The sequence below is a fragment of the Pseudopipra pipra genome, chromosome 5 (genome assembly GCF_036250125.1).
Source record: "Pseudopipra pipra isolate bDixPip1 chromosome 5, bDixPip1.hap1, whole genome shotgun sequence".
Classification (NCBI taxonomy): domain Eukaryota; kingdom Metazoa; phylum Chordata; class Aves; order Passeriformes; family Pipridae; genus Pseudopipra; species Pseudopipra pipra.
The window spans coordinates 39,190,698-39,203,355 of NC_087553.1; the positions used below are offsets into that span (position 1 = coordinate 39,190,698).

Here is a 12,658-nt window from a genome sequence, read left to right on the forward strand (position 1 = left end):
TGTCTGAACATCGGCTGTTTTCTCTTCTTTAGAAGCCTGGGTTTTGTTTGGGGGAGGGGGGCAGGAAGGCAAGGGCCCCACCAAACGAGAAAGGGTAAACAGCACCCTCAATGAGCAGCCAGGAGACCCCAAGCCCCGAAACACCGTGGTTGGCGTAGCCCGGACGGCGCTAAGGGGAGCTGCCATTGACACTCCTGCGGCCGCCATGTGACACAAGCCTCCTCACGCAGCGTGGTGCCCTTCAACAAGATGGCGGCCTCCCCCTTGCCTCCTCTACCAAGATGGCGGGCCGCACCCCCATTGGCGCTCGCCCCGTGCCGCCGCCACGCTATAGGCTGAGCCTCCGGCTTTCTCCGCCCCCCGCTTCTCACAGCCTTGCCGTACTAGCAGAGAACTACATCACCCAGGATGCCCCGCGCTAGGGGAGTTGCCCCACCCCTTTTCTTACGCAGCACGGCGCTGTCCCCCCGGGCCGGAGGAACGGGGCGTGGTCTCGCGAGAGCCGGCGCGGGCCGACGGGGGGGGGGCGCGGGGCGCGTCCAGACCGTTGTCGTGGGCTCATGGCGGCCGCGGAGGCGGCGACCGCGCCCGACCCCAGCGGGCTCTCCCCGAAGGAGGAAGGGGAGCTGGAAGACGGCGAGATCAGCGACGATGACAACAATGGCTTCGGGCCCTGCGGCGGCGGTTCCCAGTCCGGCGGCAGCCGCGGCGGCGGCAGCGGCAGCAGCAGCAGGCCGTACTCGAGGCGCCGTCCGCCCCCCGGGCTCCACGGGAGCGGCTCCGTGTCCTCCTCCCCCGGGCGACCCTTCCCGCGATCACGGCACCAGCCCCCGCCCGACACGGGCCACGGGCACGGCCACGGGGGGTACCGGCCCAAGGACTCGTTCCGCTCCCACCCGCCTGCGCCGCGGATGCCGCCGGGCTCTCACTCGGAGCCGGGCCCCCGGCTCTCCTTTTGGGAGCGCAGCCACAACGCCCTGGACCGGTTCCGCTTCCGCGGCCGGCCGTACCGGGGCGGCGGGCGCTGGGGCCGGAGCCGAGACGGCAGCGACCGGCCAAGCAACCCTCCGGGAAGGCCGCCCGGAGGGGGTGGCGGCGCTGGGTTCAGTAGCAGCCAGGGCTGGAGGGAGCCCTCGCCTCGGAAATGTATCCTTGAGACCTGGGGGGGAGCGGGGGCGGGGAGACCGAGCAGCTGCGGTGGGCCTGGGTGTGGCGGTGCCGCGCTACGTGGCCGAATGCTCTGGGAAGGGGACGCGTTTCCCTCTTGCTCTGGGAGGGGGATTCCCGCAGCGATAACGGAGAGGGAGGTTCCCGTGCCAATCCCTGGGGTTGGCTGGGGCAGCCAGCCCTGCTTCTCAAGGCTGCTGGGAATCCGGATTACCGCCGTGACCTGGCTTGCGACTTGGTCGGTCGGTCCCGTGTAGGGAAAAAGAAAAAGCGTAGCCTGGGAGGAAGCCTTTGTCGATTGGATCCCGGGCGGTTCCTTTTCTAGCCCGAAGTGCAGATATTGTGAAGCGGGGTCAGTCTTTGGTGCGGCAGTTTTAATGTGTATAATTAGTGTCACAATTGTGAAGCTAAAACCCTGAGCTTGTTAATTTCCCATATTGGGAAATGAAGGATCTACTGTTGTTTTTTTTTTTTTTTTTTTTCATTTTTGCCTCCTGCCTTTCAGAGGCTGTTACACGTAGGTTTAGCTTTAGTCAGTATTAGCTTAGTTGAACTGGGTCTCCACACGTGAAATGTGTTTTATATTGGTGTTCAAAGGAAAGCCATAGTCACCATTCCTTGTAGGATGTTCTCCACTGACTATTCTTAGAGTTGTTTAGGAATAGAGTTCTGATATTTTGTCCTTTTGTGAATGAAAATGTTGGGAAAAGCTCCCCAAATTTTTCTTTTTTACTATAAGAAGAAACAGAAAAAGGTGAAGCTGAGTGTAGCTTAGGGCAGCCTGGTTACTTGATGTAACTTCATTGTTGCCTAACTGAAAATGTAAACAAGTGTACAAACCACTCAGAGAGATGCAGGTTAAATCCTATTCTCCAGAATTTTACAGTGTTTTATTGTCCTCCATACCAATAGTCCCAGGATGTGTGTTTGCTTGACTGTGCTGGTTGATCCTGGGAGCAGGAGTTTTCCCGACTTGTGGCAGCACTTAAGGCTTTAAAAGCTACTCCTTGGATCCTTGTATTCTTTCAGATACAAGATTATTTATCCATGTAACTTTTTTATTTGTTTAAATGTGGATGGAATATGTAAACTAGTGATAGAGATGCTTTTATTTAATCTTGCCTGGTACAGTTACAGCATTACTGAAGTCTTCATTGGAACTCTTCATTTAAGGATGCTGTCTTGAGCGGCAGCAAGTGAAGAACTGATTTGCCCAAGGTTGCACAGTAAGATAATTCTAGTGCTGAAAATAGATTTTAAGGCTTGTAATTTGGGATGTTGCTCTGAGTAGCTGAAGATGGTTACTTTCTGCCTAAAGAGTAATTTTCAGATAATTTTCAGGGCAAATATATCTATTGTCCTAAACAGACCCTGCAATGTTTGTTAATACTGATACCGAGTCTCCTTCCCACTTTTAATGAAAAGAACTTTTAGAAACTACTAATTCCATTTTCAAACTGAAAGTAGAAAATGAGGAAGTTGGAAGTATTTTTATTCCCGATACTTAAGATGCACTCTTCTGTTTAAACACGGTAGAGAATGTTCTAATATTCTTGCTCTTTAATAAGTGAATATTCAGTTTATGGATCATATAGTTAAGGAAGGCCTGTGATTTTCTCTTGATACAGGTTCTTTTCTGTATTTTTCATATCCTTGCCATCTAAAGGAGTCAATATTAAGAATTCCTAAATATTAAGGTACCTCCGTGTTGCTAATATTAATGGAGTAGGGGTGTAGTTTATTGGAATGTGATTTCAGAAGAGACTTTCATATTAGCTGGTACAGGGAGGCTCATGGCCCAGAATTGTATTTGAAGTCCCCCAGGAAAGTAAAATGTTTTAAGAGGCTGAGTCCTGATTTTGGCCAGGAAAGAGTTAATTTTCTTAGTAGCTGGTATAGTGCTATGTTTTTGATTTAGTACCAGAATAATGTTGGTAACACAGTGATGTTTTAGTTTTTGCTGAGTAGTGCCTACACTAAGTCAAGGGCTTCAGTGTCCTGTGATCTTCCAGCAAGGAGATGCAGAAGAAGCTGGTAGTGAGCAAAACTGAGACCCAAACTTGGCCAAAGTCATATTCCATACCACAGAATGTCATGCCCAGTGTATAAACTGGCTGGGAGCCACTGGTGTCTGCTTGGGGACGGACCGGGCATCTGTCAGTGGGTAGCGAGCAGTTGTGTATCACCTGCCTTTCTTGGGCTTTATTCTGCTTTCTCTTTTTGTTATCTTTCTTTTAATTATAATTTTACTTGGTGTCTGTTATTAAACCATTCTGTTTTCAACCCACTTTACCTCAACCCACATTAGCTTTTTCTGAGTCCCCAGTATGGAGGGGAGGGGAGAGTGAGAGTGTGGCTGCATGATAGTGAGTTGCCGGCTGGGATTAAACCAAAATAGTCTGGTAAAACAGAAATTGCTTACTTGCTTTATCCTTGGAACTAGTGCTTTGCACAATACTTTGTAGGAATATATATGTAAGTGGAGTAAAGGACACAGTGGAACGCTTAAAGAATTCTTAGCTTTTAATAGGCTTTTCTCTTTTAATTCCTGGCAACTTTAACATGAAGCTGTTAGATAATCATTCTGCAGTAATTCTTGCATGGAGAATTGTGGAATTTGAGTCTGAAATATGGAGCCAAAATGAGACTTTCTATTTCCATTGAATTGTGAACTCTTAACAGTGTACATTTTTCTTTGTTTCTAACCCCCCAGTATTCCAGTTTCTTCAGTTAGTCCTTTTTTTTTTGTTGTAGGATGATGTTTCTCTTGAGTTGATTGAAGCACAATTGTTTTAATATATATATGCCTCTCTGCCTTTCACAGCACTCCATGGAGTCTTGCATTCTGTGTGTAGAACCACATATAAAAATTTTCTACATATGCAAACCACGGAATTTCTGGTTAACGTCATTGTGGGAGCTTTAATGATTGTATTATCCTGAGCACAGAAACCATCGCAAAAATTTGTCTTATTACCCAACTCTAGATGACTTTAGAAGCTATTGAAGGATTTCAATATCAAATAGTAGTTACTTATTTTTATAAATTATATTGTCACTTAATTAGCTTCTGAATTTCTTGTGACTCACAAAATCACTAATATAGCCGGCCTTTTGAGAGTAGAAGTGTGTTGGAAGTGAATTTGGCAAATATGCTTATTGCATAATTTGGTGTTATACTGCACACAGCTTTCAGTATTTGCAGCCAAATTATAGATTGTTTGATTGCTTTCTGGATTTGATATAGTTTGTCTTTGGTAGTTCATCCTTTTTGGGCTGACACATGAGAAAGTATCGTATAACAAAACGTTTGCTGGTATTATGGAAGTTGCTTTTGTAGGATACATATCAAGATTCTTCATACTTATGTTAGAACTTAACATAGTGAAATATCCAAGTAGTTTGATGCATGTTATGAGCAGAAGACAAATACAAAGTTAATTTCCTCAGAATTCAGTATGTCTGATGTGGGAACAAGCTGAGTCAGTCTGCACCTGCATTTAGTTAATTGGAACCAAATTGGATCGACCATGGCTAAGTGTTTTGACAGAGAAAATGCTGTGTTTCTCAAAGTGGAAAACCACTTAACAGTCTTCATGTTTTTCTCATGGTGGGACACAGCCACCACATGATGCAAGTGTGAATGTGTGGAATCAAAACACTAGTTTAGGATGATCCTGGGAATTCTGGTTAACTAAAAGACAAGACCAGGTTCTGTTTATAAAAGAATATAAATAAAAGGGAAACACTGAAAAAGATCTGTGGAGAAATCCCGAAATCAAATTCTGTGTGTGTGTGCAGCCTCGTTTCTTCAGCACCCATATTTGCCATATCTGACAGCTATCTTACCTTTCAGTTTTAGTCCATTTATTGTTTTAAGGGATGATGTTGATAAAAAAGCATTTTGCGTAACTGGGTCTGAGTCAGCTGTTATCACAATGAGGTTGATACTGAAAGTTGATTGAGTCAAACCTGGCTTGGTATCCTAAAAGATTTCCTCTGGAGCGTGATTATTTTTCAAGTGTCAGGTTAAGGTGAGAGGAATTGAACCTCTAATATTGAGAACTTTTATTCTGGATACAGTTGCCTAAGAATATTTCCATTGCCTGTATTCAACAGCATGTTGTTAAGAAAGTCTATCCCTTGGGCATCCGTGGACAGTCTTTTCTGAGTAATTAGTAATTCCCAATCCTCTCTAGCATTTTTGAATGTTTTGATTGCAAGTCTCTAGTCACTTTTTTAAGTTCCCTGCAGTTGTTGATTGATTCTTCTGTGCTTTTGCTGAGCTAGATTTACTGCAGTGTGTAATTGTGCTGTGGCCAGATGTAGCATTTTATGAAAGGATAAAATGAGTAAGAATGAATTTAACTAGTCTTTTTCAGAATGTGAGATGGGGAATCAATACTTGAGTTACGAACACTTGAAGTCTGACTTTGTGTGATAGGGAACAATCTCAGCATTACAGGTGTTGTTTCTGGGAGGATGGTGTGAGCAAAAGAGAAGACTTTTCAACAATTCATTACCTTCTTGTCTTAAGTAGGATATTTGAAATTGTTGGTTTGAGAAAATGTTTATTTAAGCTGTCAATATGTAATAATGGTTATATGTTTTTCATGCTGTTTGTATTTATAAAGGATATTTTTCAAGCTAGCCTGAAGGTAAAACAAAAATGTAATAGAATGATCTTAATTTACATTTGTCTTAATTTAGTCTTCAGTGGTACTATTGCCACTGTGTTAAGGTTATACATGTTCTTGTCTTAAATTTCTTGACCAGTAATTCAGCCAAAACTTTTGGAAGGTCCCCATCTAGAAAGCAGAACTACTCTTCTAAAAATGAAAGCTCTGTGGAAGAAAGTTTTGAGGATCTGCTCTTGAAGTATAAGCAGATACAATTAGAACTAGAACACATTAATAAAGATGAAAGACTGGCTTTGAGCAGCAGGGAAGAAAATGAACAACAAGATGGTGATAAAACAGTGGACACTGAGGACCAAAAAACTGTAGAAAATGACAGTATTAAAACGGATGCTGTAAAAGAAGTACCTCCTGAGGAGAAAAATCCGGTTATGGGCTTTCAGGCATTTGAACTGAAACCTCTCAGACAAAAGCTGCCTACTCCAGCTGAGAGGAGCAGATTAAAAAAAGGCAAAGAAGGAATGAAACAGTCCTTGCAAAAATCTGAAGTTACAGAATCTGGCCAAGGTAAATACTTGTAAAGTTGTTTTAGCTTGTAAAGTTCTATTTGCTTGCTATTATTATCATAGTATTTATTAGGTGTTGGGGAAAATTTTACTTTATGAAAATGTTAAAATTTCTAAGTTAAAGGTTTAATGTACTTTTGTGTTTTGTAATTCCTTCAATTACATAAACAGGCTTGGTAGCATGTTTTTCATTTTTTTTTGTTTTAAATAATGTATTTTCTTAGACTGGTAGTTTGGCAGAAAGCATGAGGACAAGACTTGAAGGTTTTAATTGCTGTTCATGGTAGAAATTGTTGACTTTTCACTGAAAGTTTTACTTCTGCTTTTCCCTTGTTCTTTCTTGCAGAAGCAAAATGTTGTTAATTTTTAGCTGAAAAGAGAACATTTAGAGACCTCTTTTTCTGCATTTCATCTTTGTTTGCTTTCTTTAGTCTTTATAAGATATTTTCACCAGGATTATTTTGATCATTATTGATATCCACGAGTAGTGAAGAAATCATAGGCCAGGAGTAGAAAAGGTTTGTGTAAGAAATGCAGCCAAAGGGTAGAGTAAGTGTCTTGTCAAAGATAGTTCTGGACTGCAGACCAAAGAGTGTAATTGCTCAGATGCATTAACCAGTTCATGAGAAACAAGTGGTTGTGTCCAGCTGACCTGTGGTAAAAGTCCTTGAGCTTACTACTAAGTCTGCAGCAAAATAAGACAGCTGACTTCAGCTCCCTACTCTAAGGCTTCATGTAGTTCTAATAAGTGTTTGCTGTGGTTGAGGGTGGTGCTTGTGGATATCACTTGTCATCTGATGTTAAGTAATTTGTCAGTGTGTGTCAACTGCCAATTTGAGTGGGAAGAGACATAGTGAATGAGTGGATTAAGAGCACTGGTGTGTAATTAGGAATGCGAAGAAAGGTAGGACTAGAGCACTGAAAGTCAGAATGACTTATGTGTAACTTCAGAATGAGAATTTGGAAGACAGAACCAATAAAGAAAAGAAGAGAAAACTGATAGTTAGTAATCAAACCACCTTATTCTAGGTAATTGTTCCCTCTTGTGTGTTTCCTATTAATAAAAAGAAAAAATAATTCTGATATTCTTTAAGAGGTAATATAGTTTTTATTGGCAGACATGAAGAAAACCAATGAATTTTTGCCATAGAAGAAGAACTAGTAGCCTACGGGAAGACAACATAGCAGGGCAGGAGTAAAACAGCTATTTAAAAAGCAAAACAGTCTCAGAAAAAAATCCAGCTTCAAAATGTAACAGTACTGAAATTGAGAATACAGTTCATACAATAGTGAAAATAGGTGCTATAGTATATATAGATAATATATATGCTATATATATTATATACTATCCTATATGTATATTATATAGATACTTTAATAGATGCATATTAAGAGCATTTAATTTTTGCATGCCGCTCAAATGCATGACATGTGAATGATCTGAAAGCAGAGAGATTATGTATGAGTGCCTGTTTATGGCAGTGTAATACAGCCTTCCAAGGAAAAAATCATCTGATTTGAGTTTTTGCAAATTCACATGTATCAAGTGAATGTATGCTATATGATTATGCATGTTTTGGGAAATCAGCAAAATTTGATTTTCCTGTTGTATTTAAATGGTGTACTGGATGTTTCTACAGACCTGTAGCATTTTTTAAGTTTCATTTTTGTTTAGGTGTAATGTCTTGATATGTTTTAAACAGTGCCTTTCTGAGTGTGCCTTTCATAAAATGTTAGGAAGAGTAAAAGCTGTACAGACTGCAAATTTATTTTCTACCAATTTGAATTATGGGAAGGAATCTCTCTTTGAAGAAAGACTAATATAGGAGAACACCAAACGTCCCTAAATGTGTACTTCCTTCCTCTGGTGCACAAAACATATATATCTGTGGTTAAATAAAAATTGTGTAATTATATATTTGCCATCAATTATATTAATAATTATTGGCTATAATAATTATGTAGCACTACAATATATACAGCATTATGTATGTTATATATAAACCAGTATGTTAATATGTGTGTACATACATTACAATAATCAGATGGTTATATTATGGGGAGTCAAACAAATTAATATGTCAATATCTAAATGTTTAGTGGGATATCATTACTGTTTACTATTCATTTATATAGGATAACCTTTTTCTGTTTCCATTTGGTGTGAAATGGAGCAAGTGTGTTCTTACTGCAGCTTTGGGCCCTTATATTTAATTCTGCAAAAGAAAGACCAGTTACTCAAAATAGCTGCCAGTGGAATATGAGATGCTCAGGACAGCAGCTGATACAAGATGGTAGTATAAAACAGATGGCAAGAAGTCTTCTTTTTCCCTTCTCTCCAAATCCATTTTTCTCTGCTTCTTGGGGAAGTACCTACCAACCTTAAGGCAGAGAATTATTAAGAAATGACAAATACTGCCTTGAGCTTATGGTGTTATGATGATGTGGATTTCATCAGACATGCCCAGTTTACGGGAATGTTTGTTAATGTGATCTTACATGTACATCTGCTATTCTGTTTTAGACTATGTATCAGTTATACTGATAAAATAGGTTTGTATAAATTAAATTTTGCATATCGTTTTAATGTGGCTCTGCCTCTTGAGAAACAGCTTGCTCAAAAGTGTGGTATTTTTATTTTTGAAAGGTACAGAAGACAAAGAACAAACATCAGTGCAAAAGCTTAGCAGTTCGGATGTTACATCTGAAAAGGTAATGAAGTATTCCTCCATAGGTGAGGCATGATTGCATTGTGATACTCTGATGCCTTTTTCCAAATGGCAGTCTAGAAATGTCCCAGTAATAGAAGCAGTTAATTTTTAACAAATGACACTTATTAGTAAAGCAGGATTTTTAAGCCTTCTTTTGATAAGAACATTTGGGAAAGACTTCAAAAGACCTTGTAAAGAAAAAACTATTAAATGATGTTTCTTGACTTTTTATCTTGTCCTTTCTTCTGTTTTCTTCTCAAGAAGCTGCTTGATGATGAGGAGGAGATGTCTGAGTTGCAGCTTAGACTTCTTGCACTTCAGTCTGCTAGTAAAAAATGGCAGCAAAAAGAACAACAGGTGATGAAGGAAAGCAAAGAAAAATTAACAAAAATGAAAAGTGTAACGCAGAAAGTCAAAGCCAGTACAAAAGCACATTCGACGAAAAAACCTAGTGCCACAGGTAATAAGTTTAATGTTACTGATATGGCTGTCAGTGGCATGGCCTCAAAATACCCCCTATTTCTTGCAACCTTGAGCAATGAACCTTTAGTCGTTTTAAACCCCCATCCATCTACTCAAAACTCTTGAATCTAGGATTAGGTGGAACCAATTAGATAAGGTGGGGTTAATCATGTATCTTTTTATTTAAAGGCAAGCAAGCTGTGAGGAAACAACAGACAAAGACATCAAAGAAGATACAGCAACAAAAGGAGCTAGACAGGCGTCAGAAAGAGGAAGATCAGAGGAAACAAGAAGAAGAAGAAGAGAGAAGAAAGAGAGAAGAAGAAATCAGAAAAATTAGAGACCTCTCAAATCAAGAAGAGCAGTACAATCGATTTATGAAGCTAGTTGGAGGAAAGAGGAGATCAAGAAGCAGGGTAATGAATTTTGTTACATAGTGTTCAGGTGTTACATTTAGGATTCAGGAATGATTTCTGTCTTGCCCTACCTGGTTCTATGTGTCACCATCCCATCTACGTCCTCCCCCTTTTTTCTCTCTGCTGTCCCTACTCCCAGAATAACCAAAGCAGAACAACAAAAGAAAAGCTCCAAATATTTCAGTATTTACAGTGTTTTTATCCCATGCTAGATGGGCATTCCCTTTAGGTTTGGAAAATCAGTTTTGTATGAGTTGTACATTTGCAAGTCAATGGTAAAGCATGTTTCTCCTAGAGACACTTTGGATGTTGTGATCAAGGAGCAGTCTGTAATTTAACACTAACTGATCCATGAAACTTTCTTGTCTCTCTTCTCTTGGATTGCAGGTTTTTTTTCTCCACATTTTCAAACTTTTTCTGTCTATATGTCAGTGGCCTGCTTCTTTTGAAATGTTGTTTGAGGGTTTGGTTTCTTTGTAGTATTTTTTAATAGTAGTATTTCAGTTATTTTGTCAGGGCATACCATATGCTCAGACACAAAAGATGATTAATTACTTTAGGCCTGCTACAGGATGACAGACTTCTGTGAAATTTATGAAGTAATAGAGTTACTGCAGTGGTTGCAATGCTGCACTTGTAGGCTGTTCTCATTCTTTCATTTTGAGATTAGCAGAAGGCACTTGATTAACTAATGTTCTGTCTCTAAAACATTGGTACATTACAGAAAAAATGACTGTTCAGCATTCTTTCAGCATGGAAGCAGTACAGCTGCTGTAGCTTGATGCTTGAAGTGCTTGGAGCTACTGATGCTGTAAGGAGAAATGAAACAGCATCTAAGAGAATTGGGACTCCCTGTTTGAGGTCATGATATAGGAGAGTGTTATAAATATTTAATTATAATAATACTGAGTGGAAAATTGAGACTAAAAATGTTTGACTGTAAACAGTAGGAATTCTAAAAGCTACCTAAGTGTCTCCTGTATGCCTCTGAAAGATAGAAGCTGAGGAATCTACGAAGTCATACTTAGGTGTTCTGCATATATTTGGTGCTGAACATTGATTGGCATCCATATAGTGTTAGGAGTTCTTTAAATAATCTGATTTATGAGTTGGCAGTTTCTGGGCTTGTCTCAGGGTGGTACATGGCTCCTTGTGGGACAGTAAAAAGATTCTCTACCTGAGAATTGTTTCTCAGAAGTGTAGGTCAAGTGTTTTTGGTAGTTGCCGTGACAGGTTAACAGAAATAATAAAGCATTTAATTCTCTTGCAGCGTTTCAGAAATATATAACCTTGCCAGTTTACCAAATATATAATTACCTAATAGGTATTTAAAAATTTCTTCTGTCCATCATAACCCCCTCTCCCCATCATCGTGGAAGAGATCTAGTTTTAAAACTGTTAATTTGTCCAGTCGCTACCTGCGATAGATTTGATTAAAAGGTTTGTTCTTTTTGTACAAGAAAAATAAATTGTATTTATAAAGCAATAAAAGACAAAATTGTAAGGACCTTTTTCCAAAATATACTTCTTAGAGGTTTGTTCTGACATAATAATGTAAGACCAGCTAAATAAAATACTTTCTTTGTGTATTTAGTCTTCAGATACGGATTTGAGATGGTCTTTGGATAAGCAGTCTACAGAGAGTGCAGGAGGCATATATCAGTATGATAATTATGATGAAGTTGCTATGGATACAGATAGTGAAACTAACTCACCAGGTAAGACTGATTTACAGTTTTCTTCTGGAGTGATTGGTGAGAATAGGTTAAAAGCAGGAAATAAGCCATTCTTTTAGTAAGAAGGTGTTTGAGATGTCTCAGTTCTAGAACTAACATTTTAAGGTGAGCTAATTCTGTTTTGTTTTAACATTGACTCTTTCCATCTCTGTTGGAGTGGTATTTTTTAAGGTCTGCAGGGTTATACTGTTCTCATTGTAGTGCTGTAGGTTTTATTCTTGTGCGCTCCCAAGCAGCTGTTGCAGGAAGTGAGGTTCCAGGCTCTTGACTGGATAGACAGCAGCTTTGCAAGAAAGGGGGGGGGGTGTCCCGGTGAACATTGAGTGACATATGGGTCAGCACTATGGCTTTGGATGATAGAGGCCAATTGTCACTGCACTGTAGCACTGTGACTGTGAAGGGTTGGAGGGGGGCTGTTAAACACTGAGACTGTGGCAGCTTTCTGGTTTCACAGTAGGAGAAAGAGAGTGACATACTAGAAAGAGCCTAGCAAAGGACCTTTTTGACTAAGTGAAACTGTTTCAGGCCTGTTTTTCATAGAGTTCATTGTGAGACTGGAGCATTTGGCTGATGGGAAGAAGACCAGGAGAGCTGAATTTGTGTTAAGAAGGTGTGGGAAAGCTTTTGCTCCTGTCTTCAACTACTTAGTGGGCAGTTACAGAGAAGGCAGAGCCAGACTCTAAAGTGGAGTGGGCAACAGAAGGACTAAGAGCAACAGTTAAATTGTAGAAAAATAACTTCGGATTAGATATAAGGGAAAACTGCACGGAAGATGGTCACATACTAGAACAGGTTTACTGGAAATGTTGAGGAATCTCCATCCTCAAATATACTTGGAACTTGACAAGTCCCTTAGCAGTCTGACTTTGGGGGCAGCCCTTGTGCTGGGACATATATCTCTTCCAGAAGTCTTTCAGCCAAAATCGTTTATTGACTCTTGAGTTTGAGATGCATTTTAAGGTT

General features: G+C 40.3%; 1 protein-coding gene across 3 annotated transcripts in view; it reads left to right on the plus strand.

The window, feature by feature from the left end:
- The first annotated feature begins 508 nt into the window (after positions 1–508).
- ZFC3H1 (zinc finger C3H1-type containing) overlaps positions 509–12,658 on the plus strand; it is a 42,026-nt gene continuing 29,876 nt past the window's right edge. Inside the window, exons 1-6 of one of the 3 annotated variants that reach the window (XM_064655646.1) lie at positions 509–1,146; positions 5,952–6,371; positions 9,018–9,082; positions 9,346–9,541; positions 9,733–9,959; positions 11,554–11,677. In XM_064655646.1, the coding sequence (XP_064511716.1) occupies positions 561–1,146; positions 5,952–6,371; positions 9,018–9,082; positions 9,346–9,541; positions 9,733–9,959; positions 11,554–11,677 (1,618 nt within the window). In that variant the 5' untranslated portion in view covers positions 509–560. Of the gene's footprint in view, positions 1,147–5,951; positions 6,372–9,017; positions 9,083–9,342; positions 9,542–9,732; positions 9,960–11,553; positions 11,678–12,658 lie in introns of all 3 variants that reach the window. The other 2 variants (XM_064655647.1, XM_064655645.1) reach the window with 2 other exon arrangements.